This window comes from Macaca fascicularis, chromosome 2 (assembly GCF_037993035.2).
Source record: "Macaca fascicularis isolate 582-1 chromosome 2, T2T-MFA8v1.1".
Classification (NCBI taxonomy): domain Eukaryota; kingdom Metazoa; phylum Chordata; class Mammalia; order Primates; family Cercopithecidae; genus Macaca; species Macaca fascicularis.
In genome coordinates this window covers 197,141,003-197,155,000 of record NC_088376.1, presented here as the reverse complement: position 1 = coordinate 197,155,000, position 13,998 = coordinate 197,141,003, and the positions used below count along the sequence as shown (strand labels likewise).

At 33.7% G+C, this 13,998-nt stretch overlaps 1 protein-coding gene across 5 annotated transcripts in view; it reads right to left on the bottom strand.

Moving 5' to 3' along the window:
* Positions 1-13,998, bottom strand: part of GBE1 (1,4-alpha-glucan branching enzyme 1) — a 276,669-nt gene that overhangs the window by 224,101 nt on the left and 38,570 nt on the right. For 3 of the 5 annotated variants that reach the window (XM_065539304.2, XM_005548413.5, XM_065539305.2), the window contains exon 2: positions 1,205-1,374. The exons of 1 other annotated variant lie outside the window; for it this stretch is intronic. In XM_065539304.2, coding sequence (XP_065395376.1) covers positions 1,205-1,374 — 170 coding nt within the window. Of the gene's footprint in view, positions 1-1,204; positions 1,375-1,525; positions 1,736-13,998 lie in introns of those variants that run through there. One more of the 5 variants, XM_074033666.1, reaches the window with a different exon arrangement.

Sequence of the window (13,998 nt, the reverse complement as noted above, 5' to 3'; positions counted from 1 at the left end):
AGTTGCTTGCATTATTTCTGTAGGACAGTGCTGTCTTAGACAACGCATATTAATGTAAAACCCAAAGTTTTGTTAAGTCAAGTTCCTTTAAGAATAATTTACATTGCATCAAAATTTGTTCTATATACATGTACAGTTCTATAAATTTTGATTAATTCATACAGTCAGGTAACTAGCACCACAATCATGATATGAAACATTTTCACTATCCCCAAAAGTTCCCTCATGTCCCTTTGTAATCAACCTTTACCCACCACCCCAATCCCTGACAACAATGATCTGTTTTCTGTCCCTACAGTTTTGCTGTTTCTAAAATGCCATAGAAGTTTAATAATACAGCATATAGACTTTTGAACCCAGTGAAATCAAATTTTAAATATTATACCATTCTATGGTATTAAAGGATTATGATCATTTTGATATTCCTTTTCCTTGTATCAAGAACCTTTACCAAGGCCTGTTTTTTTCCAGTTATTCCACTTTCAAAACTGAACTTTCTTCCTTGTCATCATTCTAGTAATGTATTTACCCTTCAAGAATAAAACCTAGTAGATTGTATTACAGTTATTTACATTACAGTCCTTCCTCCCACCAGACTCTAAGCTAGAAACCTGACTTTGCTTTCCATAGCATTAACTCTGTCTAGTGCAGTTAACAGTGCAAATGACGAGGCTGAGAAGAGATTTCCCATTGTGTTCTAAAACAAGGTAAAGGAAAAAAAGAAATGAGTGATGGAGGTTACTCACCAGATTAGCTATCTCCGAAATTTTATTGAAGTCTCCGAAAAGAGTATAAGGCTATACAGAGGATCCAAGAACTATGATTCCAGCCAGCCAGGTGTGAATGCTAGTGGAGCTTTAACTATGCCAGTATTTTTACCTGGATTGCTACTTGTTTTGTCAAGCTTGCTAACAAAGTTGAGTAAATTTGGAGTTGTCTTCCTAATAGCATTTTTCTCATAAACCTTGTTATTTCTAGTACATGATTTTACAGAACAGAAAGTCAAGAATACACGTATCATATTATAACAGAAACAGCTGCACCACACAAAGAGCTTAATAAATTAGAAGGTTCTATCTGAAAAGTCTGATATTTATTTGCAATCATTAATGTCCGTATGGTTAAATATATGAAATATAAGAAATATATGTATTAAATAGTTAATAAGATATCACTATTTAGTTCAATGCTTTCAAGTACTTACTAAAATCTCCAGTAAGAAAAACTCCTTCTGCTCCCGGGGCCCATTCTTTGCAGTATAAACCACCATCAGCACATCTGTGGACGCCAAATGATTCATAGCCTCTGGAAAACTTATCAATACCACCTTCGTTTTCTCCAATGTTGTTCAAAATTTGGCTAAACTGTTTATACCTTTGAAGAAGTGTGAAAGAAAATAAGTTAGAAAATTAAATAGTCTTCTAGAAAAGCTACTGTAATTAACTGCTTTAGTCTTACTTAGGGAAAAAAAGGACATTATTAAAGAGGAATAATATAAATAATTTCATTTATTAGTAGAGGTTACCTGGTAGGATAAAATCACTCTTATTTAAAATAAACTGAGCTAATCTAACTAGCATTTTTGGTAACTTCAAGCACTGGTATGAGAGACGAAACATGATGGTTATACTATTTCATGAATTTTTTAAAAACTAGCATTATAGCAACTTCCATGTCAAGACAGTGTAATGAAACAGAATCTCTACATCTCTCTCCTCTGATTCCTAAGGAAATGAAATAACACAGTCAAAATTCAGCAAGAAAAATAAAATTAGCCTACTGCAGGGTTTGGCAAACTTTTCCTGTTAAGGGGCAGACGGCAAATATTTTAGGCGTTGTCAGCCATATGGTCTCTGTAACAGCTACTCAAGGATGCCTCTGAAGCATGAAAGGGGCCACGGACAAAAAGTTAATGAGTGGGTGTGGCTGTGTTCCAGTAACACTTTATTTACAAAACCGGGTGGTGGGCCAGATTTGGCCTGCAGCCTTTTCCTTCCCTAAAGCAACTGAGCATGGCAAGAACATACATCATATCAAAGTACAAAAGCCAGTGGCCACAAGAAGAAATCACAGATTCCTAAGCAGGACCAAGAACAGCGCATGCCTGCTCCTGATCCTTTCCCAGTTCCCCTATATCAGGTACCGGTACACCAAAATTACTACCCTATTTTCATTGGTATCCCCTATATCCAGTAAGAAACAAACTAGGAAAAACTTGGTACAACTGGAGAACTAAACCATGTGGCTGGTGCTCTATGTCAGAAGTGAAGGTTCCAGAACTATACAAAATTGTATACAATATTATATACAATACTATACAAGCCAATAGGCTTCTCTATACCTCCCCATACCCTCAGGGCTAAGCAATCTTGCCCTGAAAGATGGCAGGAATCTAGGTACGGGATATCCAGGGAATATACAAAATTTGAGATGCAGAATAATGAACAATATCTCAACTTAGCTACATAGAAAATTGACCTTTTTACAAATGTTTCACATTATACAACTTAATTAAAAATAAACTCAAAAGAATAAGAGCTGAAAGATTATACGACAAGAGAATGAAAAGTAAAAGACTGTAGACTTAACGAAATAAATGGAGGAATAAAGTATATCAATAGACAATGATGAATAAGTTTAGACTCAGCAAAAAAAAAGTACATAGTATAGCAAAAATAGCAAATTATTAAATGAATAAATAATTGAGAATTGAAATAATTTAAGAAAAACAATGAATTTGAATATATTAAAGAGAACCTAAGAGACACCCAACATAGACCAAAAAAATATGATCCAAATATGGATAGCTGCTGACTGAAAAATAAAACTAAATAAAATGAATATAGATGGAATAAAACTGGAAAATTTTCCTAAAGAATTAAATCCACATGTTAAAAAGAGCATACAATTTTTTAAGAAAAGTTTGGGAAACAAACACACACAAAATATATTCCAATTTAAGCAACTGAAATTCAAAAGATAAAAGAAATGAGTCTATAGACAACCAGGCAGAAAAAGGCAACATCAATTAAAAACCAAAAGATAAAACCAACTCCACACAATTCTAAGAAGGAAAAGTAGTAATCTAGAAATATCCTAGGAGACAAGTTTCTATTCATATCTAAAGAATTTTTTAAAATACTGTCAAATTTAAAATTGAGTTTTAGTCAATGACACTAATGAACCATTCTTAAAGAAAAATAAGCTACTTTCCATTTTTCTAAATGGCAATTAAAAATTAAAAACAAACACAAGAACGAACAGTTATTGTAGGAGTGTGTCTAAGAACTGACTCCTTAAATATAGAACCTTGGCTAGACAATCGTGGAACTGTGTGAATGTGATCATGAAAAGGGATCTCAGCTGACAAAGTAAAAACATTGTATTTAAAAAAAGAGATGAGTGAAAGGAGGATGAAATTTTATAGCAGAGAATCACTCAACACAGAGTAAAATTTAAGGTTGTCATCATTATACTCTTTCATGTCTTTATTAATCTTAGACGAGCACTGAAATAAAACTTTACAGTAAAGAAAGTTGTATATGAATTCCAATAATTTCTTCTTTTCATTTCACTTTAATTTCATTGTTTAAATTAAAGTTAACATTTATTTTTTCATGTCTCATTATAGTATTTCTATCAAGCATTTTCTCTAACCTTCCATCTAAAGATAGGCATATAAAAATATCAAGAATTATATACCCTTAATATCAGTGAGGATTATTTTGGTGACGTTTCTTTTTACTTTCTCCATTGCATTGTTCTAATTATGTATAACAAATAACTACCATTTAAAGAAAAATGAAGTACAGTTTTCCTAAAACTATAATTTTTCACATAATTAAAACAGCAACATAATTTTATATAATAGTTATAGGAATTTTACTGAGTATGTAAAACTAGGTTTATAAAATTTGAGGAACTTAAATCATTTGAAATAGATCTATGGAGCAAATCCGAGTTTCTGAAAGAGTATTAAGCCGAAGTAAAAATTCAATATGTGATGAAAGGGCATTTCAAAACAGTAAGAAAAGGATAGCTTATTCAATAAAATATTGAAATCTATAAGTCTGTCATAAAAAGTAGATCTCTAAAACAAAATAACTTACAGAGAGATCAGACTTGTAAACTTTAATATTTTAAAAATAAGTCCAAGTGTTCATGGAAAATGAAGCACAGGTAGCCAATAAACATTAGAAACAATGATCAAATTCATATATAACTAAAGAAGTGCAAACCTAAACTTCAAAATTCAATTTTCCACCTAAAAGACCCAGAAACATATGATAGTCTATACGGATGGGATATGGTTCAGGAGAAAAGACATTTTCAAATGCTCTTGGTTGAAATATCAATTAGAAAACAATTTGACAACAGCTTTGAAAATTTCAAAATCACACTCTTCAAGTAAGTAACTCCATTTTTAGAAATCTGTCCTTTGGATATACATCACACAAAGATGCAAAGACATCTATGTATACAATACTATTTATTCTTTATGGCATTATTTATAATACAAAACCATGGAAAATAACCTACCTTTGCAACAATGGGAAACTAGGTGAATGAACTGTGGAATATCCAAATGATAAATTATATGACAACCATAAAAATAATGAAGTAGGGCAAAATGTGCTGATATGGAATCCTGCCCGAAATAATCCCAGTCTCACAAGATAGTTTTTATTCAAGGGGACATAAACTGAACCACCCAAATGAGCCAGGCCGGTGTAACAAATATGAGGAGCTGACAACACACAAGAAACACAAAATTGCAAAGTTGATGATAAAATAATTAAGGAAAACAAAGCAGAAACTGTTGAGATGGAAAGTACAAGCCTCATCTAATAGCACAGCCTCTATTTAATAGTTACAGCTCATTGTTACGTAGCATATTTTGTCCAATCATGTAATTATTCAAGAATATTAAAAAATACAGATTTTTCTATGAAGTCTTCCTAATGTAAACAGTGGCAACTGCTTCAAAATACTTAAAATACTTACCTAGACAAACAAACTAGATATGCAGGCCTGATGGAACACCATATGCAAACTCTTTAAATCATATGAGAAAATGTTCTGTGTGTGTGTGGTTTTTTTAACCTCTTCCAGATATCAGTCAGCTATACTTCTTGGAATATGGAAATGATAATCCATATTAAATTATATAAGTAATAACAGGCAATAAAATGATCAAACAATGTAGAACAATCAACAAAACAAAAATTGAACTTAGGGTAAAAGATATACACACACATACACCCTCATAATAAAAGGAAAACTACTGATTTTCCAAAAAGGTATAACATTGGGAGGGTAAACAAATGTAATCATTTTACTTTCAATGTTGGTATAATACCTTACGATAAACTTTCAGATTTATGTAAAGTTTAAGTTTAAAAAATAATCATTTTCTAAAAAAGTTTCTTAAAGTATTTTCAAATGTCCCATTTAGTAAAATTTCAATGGAAACACGATTATAGCATTATATTACTTTAAGTATCTTGACTTCCCTCAAGGTCAGCCCTACAGCTTCTGATACAGAAATACACATTGCACTTGGCTCACTGTGGCTCAAAAAGGAAAATGCCTGAGGATACAGCAAGCTCATCATGCCTGTGCCCTCTCCTACTATAGTCATCTCTCTTAATATTTTGCTATGAATTTAGAGGATATTTAAAAACTAGGTCAAATTTTTGGTAACCAAGAAGATAAAATGAAATTAGTATAGGAACTAGCATTTTGTATAGATATAAAGAACTGTTACAAAAATTATCAGATGTGACCTCTATATCAATGTTTTAAACCCTCTGCTACATAGGAAGAGACAGAGGCAAACATAAATAAATAAATTGTCCAAGATCAAGAAGGTAATAAGCAATAAGGACATCACATCATTAATCACAAAAGGTAGATTTCAAGTTAAATCTCAAATTAAAAGTCATATTTCACTTTTAAAGAAAGTTATTTATGTTTTACTCTTAAGGTAATTAATCTTATAATTCTATTTAATCTTATAATTATATTTAATTAATTTAATCTTATAATTAAGAGAATCAGGGGTAGCTGATATTAGCTTTACTTCCAGAAATAGTCTACTTTCAAGTCCAGACTCACATACACCATATGTGACTCTGAACAAGTCCCTTCATCTCCTTTTTCCTGATTTTCTTAACACATTAACTGGGGGCTCGAGGGAACCTCACAGATTGTAAGGAATCAATGAAACACAGTAGGAGCATTCCCCACAGCGTTCAATAAATGGTAGCTGGAACTTTTCTCCACCTTAAAGTGGTAACACTATAGTGTACTTTTACTTTATCAATTTTCTTTTACTTATTACACTTGCTTAGATTTTAAAACACATATTAGCTATTAGCTACGTTACGATTTTTCCCCTCAAGTTCCAAAACTGTTTAAGAATGCTTTCCATTTTTTTCCTGGAATAGAAAAACACAAATATAAATATACCAACACATAATATATATCACACACTCCAAATTCATTTGAACATATGAGTTATGGAAAGGTTGGAAGAAAATGAAGTTGACTAGACTACCCAGGGTGGGGAGGAGGGGCGGGGGGCAGTTTAGATAGTTATGAAAAAAAAAAATGAAACAAGCTAAAATCTTTGCTCTCCTGGAAGGCAGCTGGTTCATCCTAGATCAGCACTGAAGCTCTAATTTCAGACAGGGCTGTGAACACAGGAGATATGTCAGTGGAGATGGATAATCCCTTCCCTGGAAATGTATTGGGTATAGAATCCATTCTCAAGTGCTTCTGAGCGGGACAGAAACCCAAGAAACCCATGAAGAAAATTCTTTTCTTAATAGCTTATTTTTAAGATTTTACTTTGTCATTTGCTTCCTATGGGAGACTTGGATTAGAAGAAAAAGCACAGAAGTAAAAGTTCAAGAGAAATTTTTAACAGCTCAAAGGGAGGAAATAGGGTTAAAGGAGTGGAGACTTGAGAATCTTTGGAAGGATAAAAAAGCTCTTCAACTCAGTCTTTAAAAATACTGCAGGTGTCTCGCAGAAACTTTCTTAAGTGAAAAGTAACCAAAATATATAAAATTATTCATATATTAAGCCTGTCAAATCAGGGTTAAGCATTAGAGACTTTAAAGTGAGTATTTTATATTCCTCAATCAGGGCAATTATTCAACAAAAATACCCTAACATACTTATTGCAGGATAAACATATTTATATATATTGTGTGCTAATAATTCAGTTACATAAAACAAGATCCTTCTTGTAAGGTGTTCATCCGTGCAGTGGGAAACACTGTGCAACTCATGACAGGATAGGCCTGAGATAAGTAAGTGTTCACAGAAGAATGAGCAAGACCAGGAAAGAACGAGTGATTTTGACTGGAAGAAGAGATTGGGAGAAGGCTTTAGGGAGTAGCTGGCATTTGTGCTGTATCTTGAAGGATGAGTAATATCTTTTGACAGCTTGAGAAAAGCCAGAGAAGGGCATTACATGTGTAAAAACTGGATGCTTCTTGATGACATGACGACTGGCTGTGTGTTGTCAGAGCAGGAGAAAGTGGAGTATTCCAGAGGCCAAGTGGGATGAAAAAGATTGTCTGCAATCAGATAATATGTGGAATAAAAAACAAAATCCTTAAAAACTTTACAGAGGAGATAACTGACGTGATCAGAGACATGTTTTACAGGGAGCAGTTTGAAGGATGAATTTTGGATGAGTTTTACTAGGCGGAGTCCATAAGTTAATAAAGTATTTATTAAGTAGACTATTAAGCACAGATACTGGCAGATCCTCCTGTTATACAAGAGTGAGCAATGAAAAGATTTTTTTAAATGACATCATGGTACACATGGTTTCTTATTTTTGAAAACTATTTCTTATTTTTAAAATGTAAATGTTATCAAATAACCAAATGCATCTATTTTCAAAATCCTACATAAATTTTCAGTGCCATTTCCAATCTGTATTCAACTTGGCATACACTCTTCACTTCATCTATCAGAAAACAGTAGAAATGAAACTGTTTGAGCAAAGGTGACAAGGAATAGTGAAATCCATCTATTTATTATATAAGCATTACTGAGAGTCTACTGTACATCCAGTACTATGCTAGTCACTGAGAATATAGAGATAAAGGACATTACAAAGTCTATGACTTGAAGATATTCTCTGTTACATATGGGAGACCGTAGAAGAGAAAGCAAGGAGTAGGAAAGCGTTACATAAGTTATTGATAAAGACAATCAGAAAACAGAATGTAATTCTGAAGTAATTCTTTCCTTTTAACTAAACTAAATGGAATTCTTTGCTTTGAAATTGTACAAAGAGTGGGAAAATTATCTAGTTTGAACCCTAATATCTTCCTAGTAACTAAAATATTGGCACATAGTTAAGTATTCAATGAATAAATATTTAGTGAGCACCAATTATCTGTCAGATTCTTTCTAGGGAATGGTGATAAAATGATTAGAGTTAGGTTTAAGATTATAATTACTACGTTTGAATTTGAATCCTAATCCTACTGCTCCCCAACTGTAACTAAATTTTCTAATCTGAAATAAGAATAATGGAACTTACCTTCTAAGTCTGCTTTGAAAATCAAATGAAATAATGTTTCTAATCTTTTTATCATAATATCTTTCATGTGAAATAATGAATAGATACACAATGTATTCAATAAGACTGATGGAAATGAGATAAACAGAAAAATTAATAGACTATTAGAATATAAAAAAGATATAATTCCTGTAACTGTATTAGACATAATATAGGTGGCTTCCTGATTTACTCAGTCCCACTGGCTCTCCTTGTACATAGAGGTTGTGGCTTGCAAGCAACTATCTGAAGAGGCCAGATACTGCATGTCTTGATCAGCTTGAACTGTTGTAACAAATTATCATAGCCTGAGTGGTTTAAACAGCAAGCATTAATTTCTTACAGTTCTAGAGGCTGTGAAGTCCAAGACTGAGAACCAGCAGATCCAGCGTTTGGTGAGGGCACTCTTCCTTGTTTTCCGATGGCCACATTCTCATTGTATCCTGACATGGTAGACAGGAAAGGCAGGAAACAAGCTAAACACACCCCAATCTCTTCTTATATAGCCACTGATCACGTCAGGAGAGGGCCACTCTTGTGATCTAATGAATCACCTCCCACAGGTACCATCTCCAAACATCATCACATTATGTATCAGAGTTTCAACATTTACGTTCTGAGTGGATATAAACATTTAGTTCATAGCAAAATAAAATGAATGTGTACACGAATAAAGGCTCCAAAGGACAAATTTTGACTAACAAGAGACAGAAAATGGGAAGAAGTCCTTAGATAAATTCCTCACTCTTCCTCTTTAACATCCTGTGTGACCAAATGATCAGCTATAAAAGGAGATAGTATTCTCTCAGTTGAGAATTCAATTCATCAGCTTGGGTGTGTATCAAGATCAAATGTATACAGATCTGCACAGGTGAATAATAAACTGGGGATATGATGACCCACTGGAGACCACCTGCTTCCAGAAGCGAAAACACAAACCTCTCACTGTTCTTTAAAATGACGGCAAACTACTCTGTGCAAACAACTCCTGATTAAAAGTGAGATGCAGACAGTTAATTTCCACCCTTTCACTTCTGCTCAAACTGCCGGTCTGTGGTTTTTCACTCAAACAACTCTTCTCACTATTATAATCTTTATCAACGCCTAGGTTCATGAGATTTGAAACTAGCTATCAAATGAGTTGTTTCATATGTCTAGGACTAAGTGGTATATACCACCTACTACGTGCCAGGCATGGTACTACACAAGAAAGAATAGATTTAGAAAGAAAAGACTGAGTTATATTTCTAGTCCCCTTAGCAACTGACCTTCAATTCTCACTTAATAATCTCAGAATTTCTGCTTCCTCATTTATAAAATGGAATAATATCATTGATGTCAAGGTGGCTGTGCTTATATATAACTAGATCACAAAAAATAGATTATTTTATGAAATGTTACATCTTTCCTTTTTAAAAAAATAAAAAATGAAGATCTCATTTAGTTGTAAATTATTAACTACTTTCAGCAAATCATTAGTCTTCAATTTCTAAGTAGAAAACTTAAAACCTTGAAAAATTTGGAATTGTTCTGCTATGCTAATTTTCATACAAAAATAAAATTTAAACATTAATCCCATTACAAGCATACACTGTGTGATTAATTTTAATCTTTTTAAATTTTATTCACATTGTACCATCTCTAAAACACAATCAAATGCATTGTGACCAATCCAATAAACACATCCTCAGTCCACATTTAAGAAAAAATTTAGTCTCTTATTTTCTGATGTGAAGCAATAAAAGCTAATTAAGTCATGGTTTTGTTCTTACTTAAAGTTAAGTGCAATGAAAATTCGCTGCTTTCAGTCTCAGATTAATAAAATATATAGAGAAGTTATGGTTATAAAGAGATCATTAAGTATTTGCGGGGGGGAGTATGAGGTAAATTCAAAACTATTATCTTCTAAAAGTTGCTACTATTTAAAATAGTATCCCAAAAGTAAGTAGTGGCTATTACTTGTTAAATATTCTTTCTTAATTTCTGGCACTAGGCCACAGATGTGAGGGGTCAAGGGAGACCATTGCTAAGATCTTTCTAGGTCTAAATCCTATAAAATCAAGAAAAGAAAAAGAAATGTTCTTATTCAATTAACAAAAAACCAGACAAAGTCCATTTAGTGGTGTCATTTAGAAATCCTTAAAACTCTCCATTTCTTTTAATAATAAAGTATTTATTTATACTACATTATTCTTCTTTCAGAATCATGGAAATACTATCACGTTTAATGACACAACTTAAAGAACCTACTATAAAGCCATTAATATAAACATATTTTGACTTAACAAATTAGAATAAATTTAACAAAATATAACTAGAAATTAATTTTAATCACTGTGCCTTGTCTCTTGGTTACAAATAAATTAATAATATATTGCCCTTACAGTTTACTGAGGTATGATTAATGGTCAATATTAAAATTTCCAGAGTCTTCTCGCAAAGTGAAAACCTGACTGCCTAACAGACACATATACACACACACATCTGAATACAATAAATCAGAATTACTGAAGGTAAGCCCTGAGAGATGGCCCATCTGGTCAGGCCTGGAAGTGTCAAGTATTGTCCCAAGCACTTTAAGCTGCCGGCCTCTTTATCAGCCACTCTCTTTCCAGTCACGCTCCTGTTCAGGTCTTTGCTACATGCTCTGCTGATTACCTTGGAAAAGGGCAATGCTGTAACTGTTCAACTGACCTTTCAGTTTATTTTCTCTTGTGTAATATGAAACATGAGCTAACACAGTCTTAATCTGCTGATTTCCAGGAAGAATTCTGACTTAATGTTTCAACAGCTCCTGGCTCAAATAATACTCTGCTCTTCTGTATTCAGGTTTCTCTTTTTGGAAAAATTATGTGGCAAAGACCAAAGGTAAGGGCTAGAGAGACAGAAGCTTTAGGCCCTCTGCAGAGTGGACCACACCTGCACAGTAGTATGCTCCTGAGAATGTATGGTCCACTAACTTGCTGAGAAGCAATTCCAATCTTTTAAGTCATCACTAGGATATTGTTCCAAATGTGACTTTCATTGTAACCATGAATAGTTTTAAAGTGAGGATGCTTATGTATTTTCTGTCTTTCAATACGAATGCTACAGTTACTCGAACATTGTCAAAAATTTTATACTCACCATGGGAAAAACAAAATAGAGAGGGAGGTTAAAGAATCGAAAGATACACATTCTAGACCCAATTAAGGTACTAGCGATGTGACCTGTGGAAAGATAAACATTCAAAGTTTCAGGTTCTTCTTCTATCAGATGAAGAAGTTGAATTGAAAGGTTCCATCCTATAATCCATACTCTAAACTTCTTTGATTCTTAGTTGGGTACTAAATTTTCCCAACCTAGGAAGAAAAAAAAAGCACCTCAACACAAAGGTTACTTTGCACATTTCCCACATAAACCAAAAGGTGTATATATTTTACCATGAACAAGAAACATAATGTTACATTTATATTTTTCTTAAAATAAAATGCAGGGTATAAACCACATATGAAATATAACAGACACAGGAAATTTTATTTTATTTATTTTTTATTTTATTTATTTATTTTTGAGACGGAATCTCACTCTGTAACCCAGGCTGGAGTGCAGTGGCACAATTTCTATTCACTGCAACCTCCACCTCCTGGCTTCAAGCGGCTCTCCTGACTCAACCTCCCATGTAGCTGGGACTACAGGCATGCACCACCACGACTGGCCAATTTTGTATTTTTTAATAGAGGTGGGGTTTGACCATGTTGGCCAGGCTGGTCTCAAACTCCTGATCTCAGGTGATCCACCTGCCTCGGCCTCCCTAAGTGGTGGGATTACAGGCGTGAGCCACTGTGCCTGGCCAACACAGAGAATTTTAAAAAGAGATATAATATGGACAGAAAAAATAATAATAATTTATAAATATTACAAATTGTAAATTACAATAATCAGTACCTTATGGGGCACTTACTACATTCCAGACATTGTTCTAACTTACAAATGAAAGCTTATTTAAACTCTCACAATAACCCAACATCGGGAAAAGTAGTATTATTCCTATTGCACAGATGAGAAAACTGAAGACATTAAGCAATCTTGCTCAAGGTCACACAGCTAGTATGTGTGTGAAGCTGAAATATAAATCCAAGATTTTACCTCCAAAGCACTGGTCCTTGACCATTCTTAATATCACCCCAAGAAGTTTTTTCATTTGTTTGTTTTGTTTTGTTTTGTATTGTTTTGTTTGTTTTTTGAGATGGAGTTTCGCTCTTGTTGCCCAGGCTGGAGTGAAATGGCAAAATCTTGGCTCACTGCAACCTCTGCCTCCTGAGTTCAAGTGATTCTCCTGCCTCAGCCTCCCCAATACCTGGGATTACAGGCATGCACCACCACACCCAGCTAATTTTGTATTTTTAGTAGAGACAGGGTTTCTCCATGTTGGTCAGGCTAGTCTCGAACTCCCAACCTCAGGTGATCTGCCCACCTCAACCTCCCAAAGTGCTGGGATTACAGGCATGAGCCACCGTGCCCGGCCCACCCCAATAAGTTTTGCAGTTTACAGTTTCCCAGCTGACCTAATCTTCTATACTAAATTTAAATTACTTGTTACTTAGCATGTCTTAAATAATTTTAATAAGTTGAACCATTGAAGAAAACAAAATTCTGCTATAGGTGTGATACAATTGGTAAAAAATAAAACTGGTAGAAAACTCACTTGAAAAACATTAAAATACATCATTTACAGTACATGCACAAATTCACAACTATTTTAACTTTTCTTATTTTATTTTTGGGAATTTTTTTTTTTTTTTTTTTTTTTTTTTTTTTTGAGACAAGGCTTTATTCTGTCTTGCAGGCTGGAGTGCAGTGGTGTGATCCTGGCTCACTGCGAGCTCCTCCTCCCTAGCTCAAGCGATCCTCCCACCCTCTCCCGAGTAGTTGGGATTACAGGTGCTCGCCACCATGCCCAGTTCATTTTTGTATTTTCAGTAGAGATGGGGTTTTGCCATGTTGGCCAGGCTGTTCTCAAACTCCTGACCTCAAGTAATTTGCCTGCCTTGGCCTCCCAAAGTGCTGGGATTATAGACATGAGCCACTGTGCCCGGCTTTATTTTATTTTTTAAAGTCAACAAAGAGAAAGAGATACATATGATTTTAATTGCCCAGAGAATTTTTATTTGGGGAGTGTTCCTGTCACTCCCCAAATAAAAATGAACTTGAATTAACTGACCTGAAGCAAGATCTGGAAACAAATACTTTTTGCATATATAGTTTAAAACATAGTTTGAAGTATTGTTTTGATAGGTAGTTTGAAACTATAACAGAGATATAAGAATTTATATCTTTATGATAATAGTTTCAAACAAGATGGTTATATCAATTGTAAAGTAAAAACTAACACTAATTTTTTTACCTAAAACAATAATCAAAGATCAGAA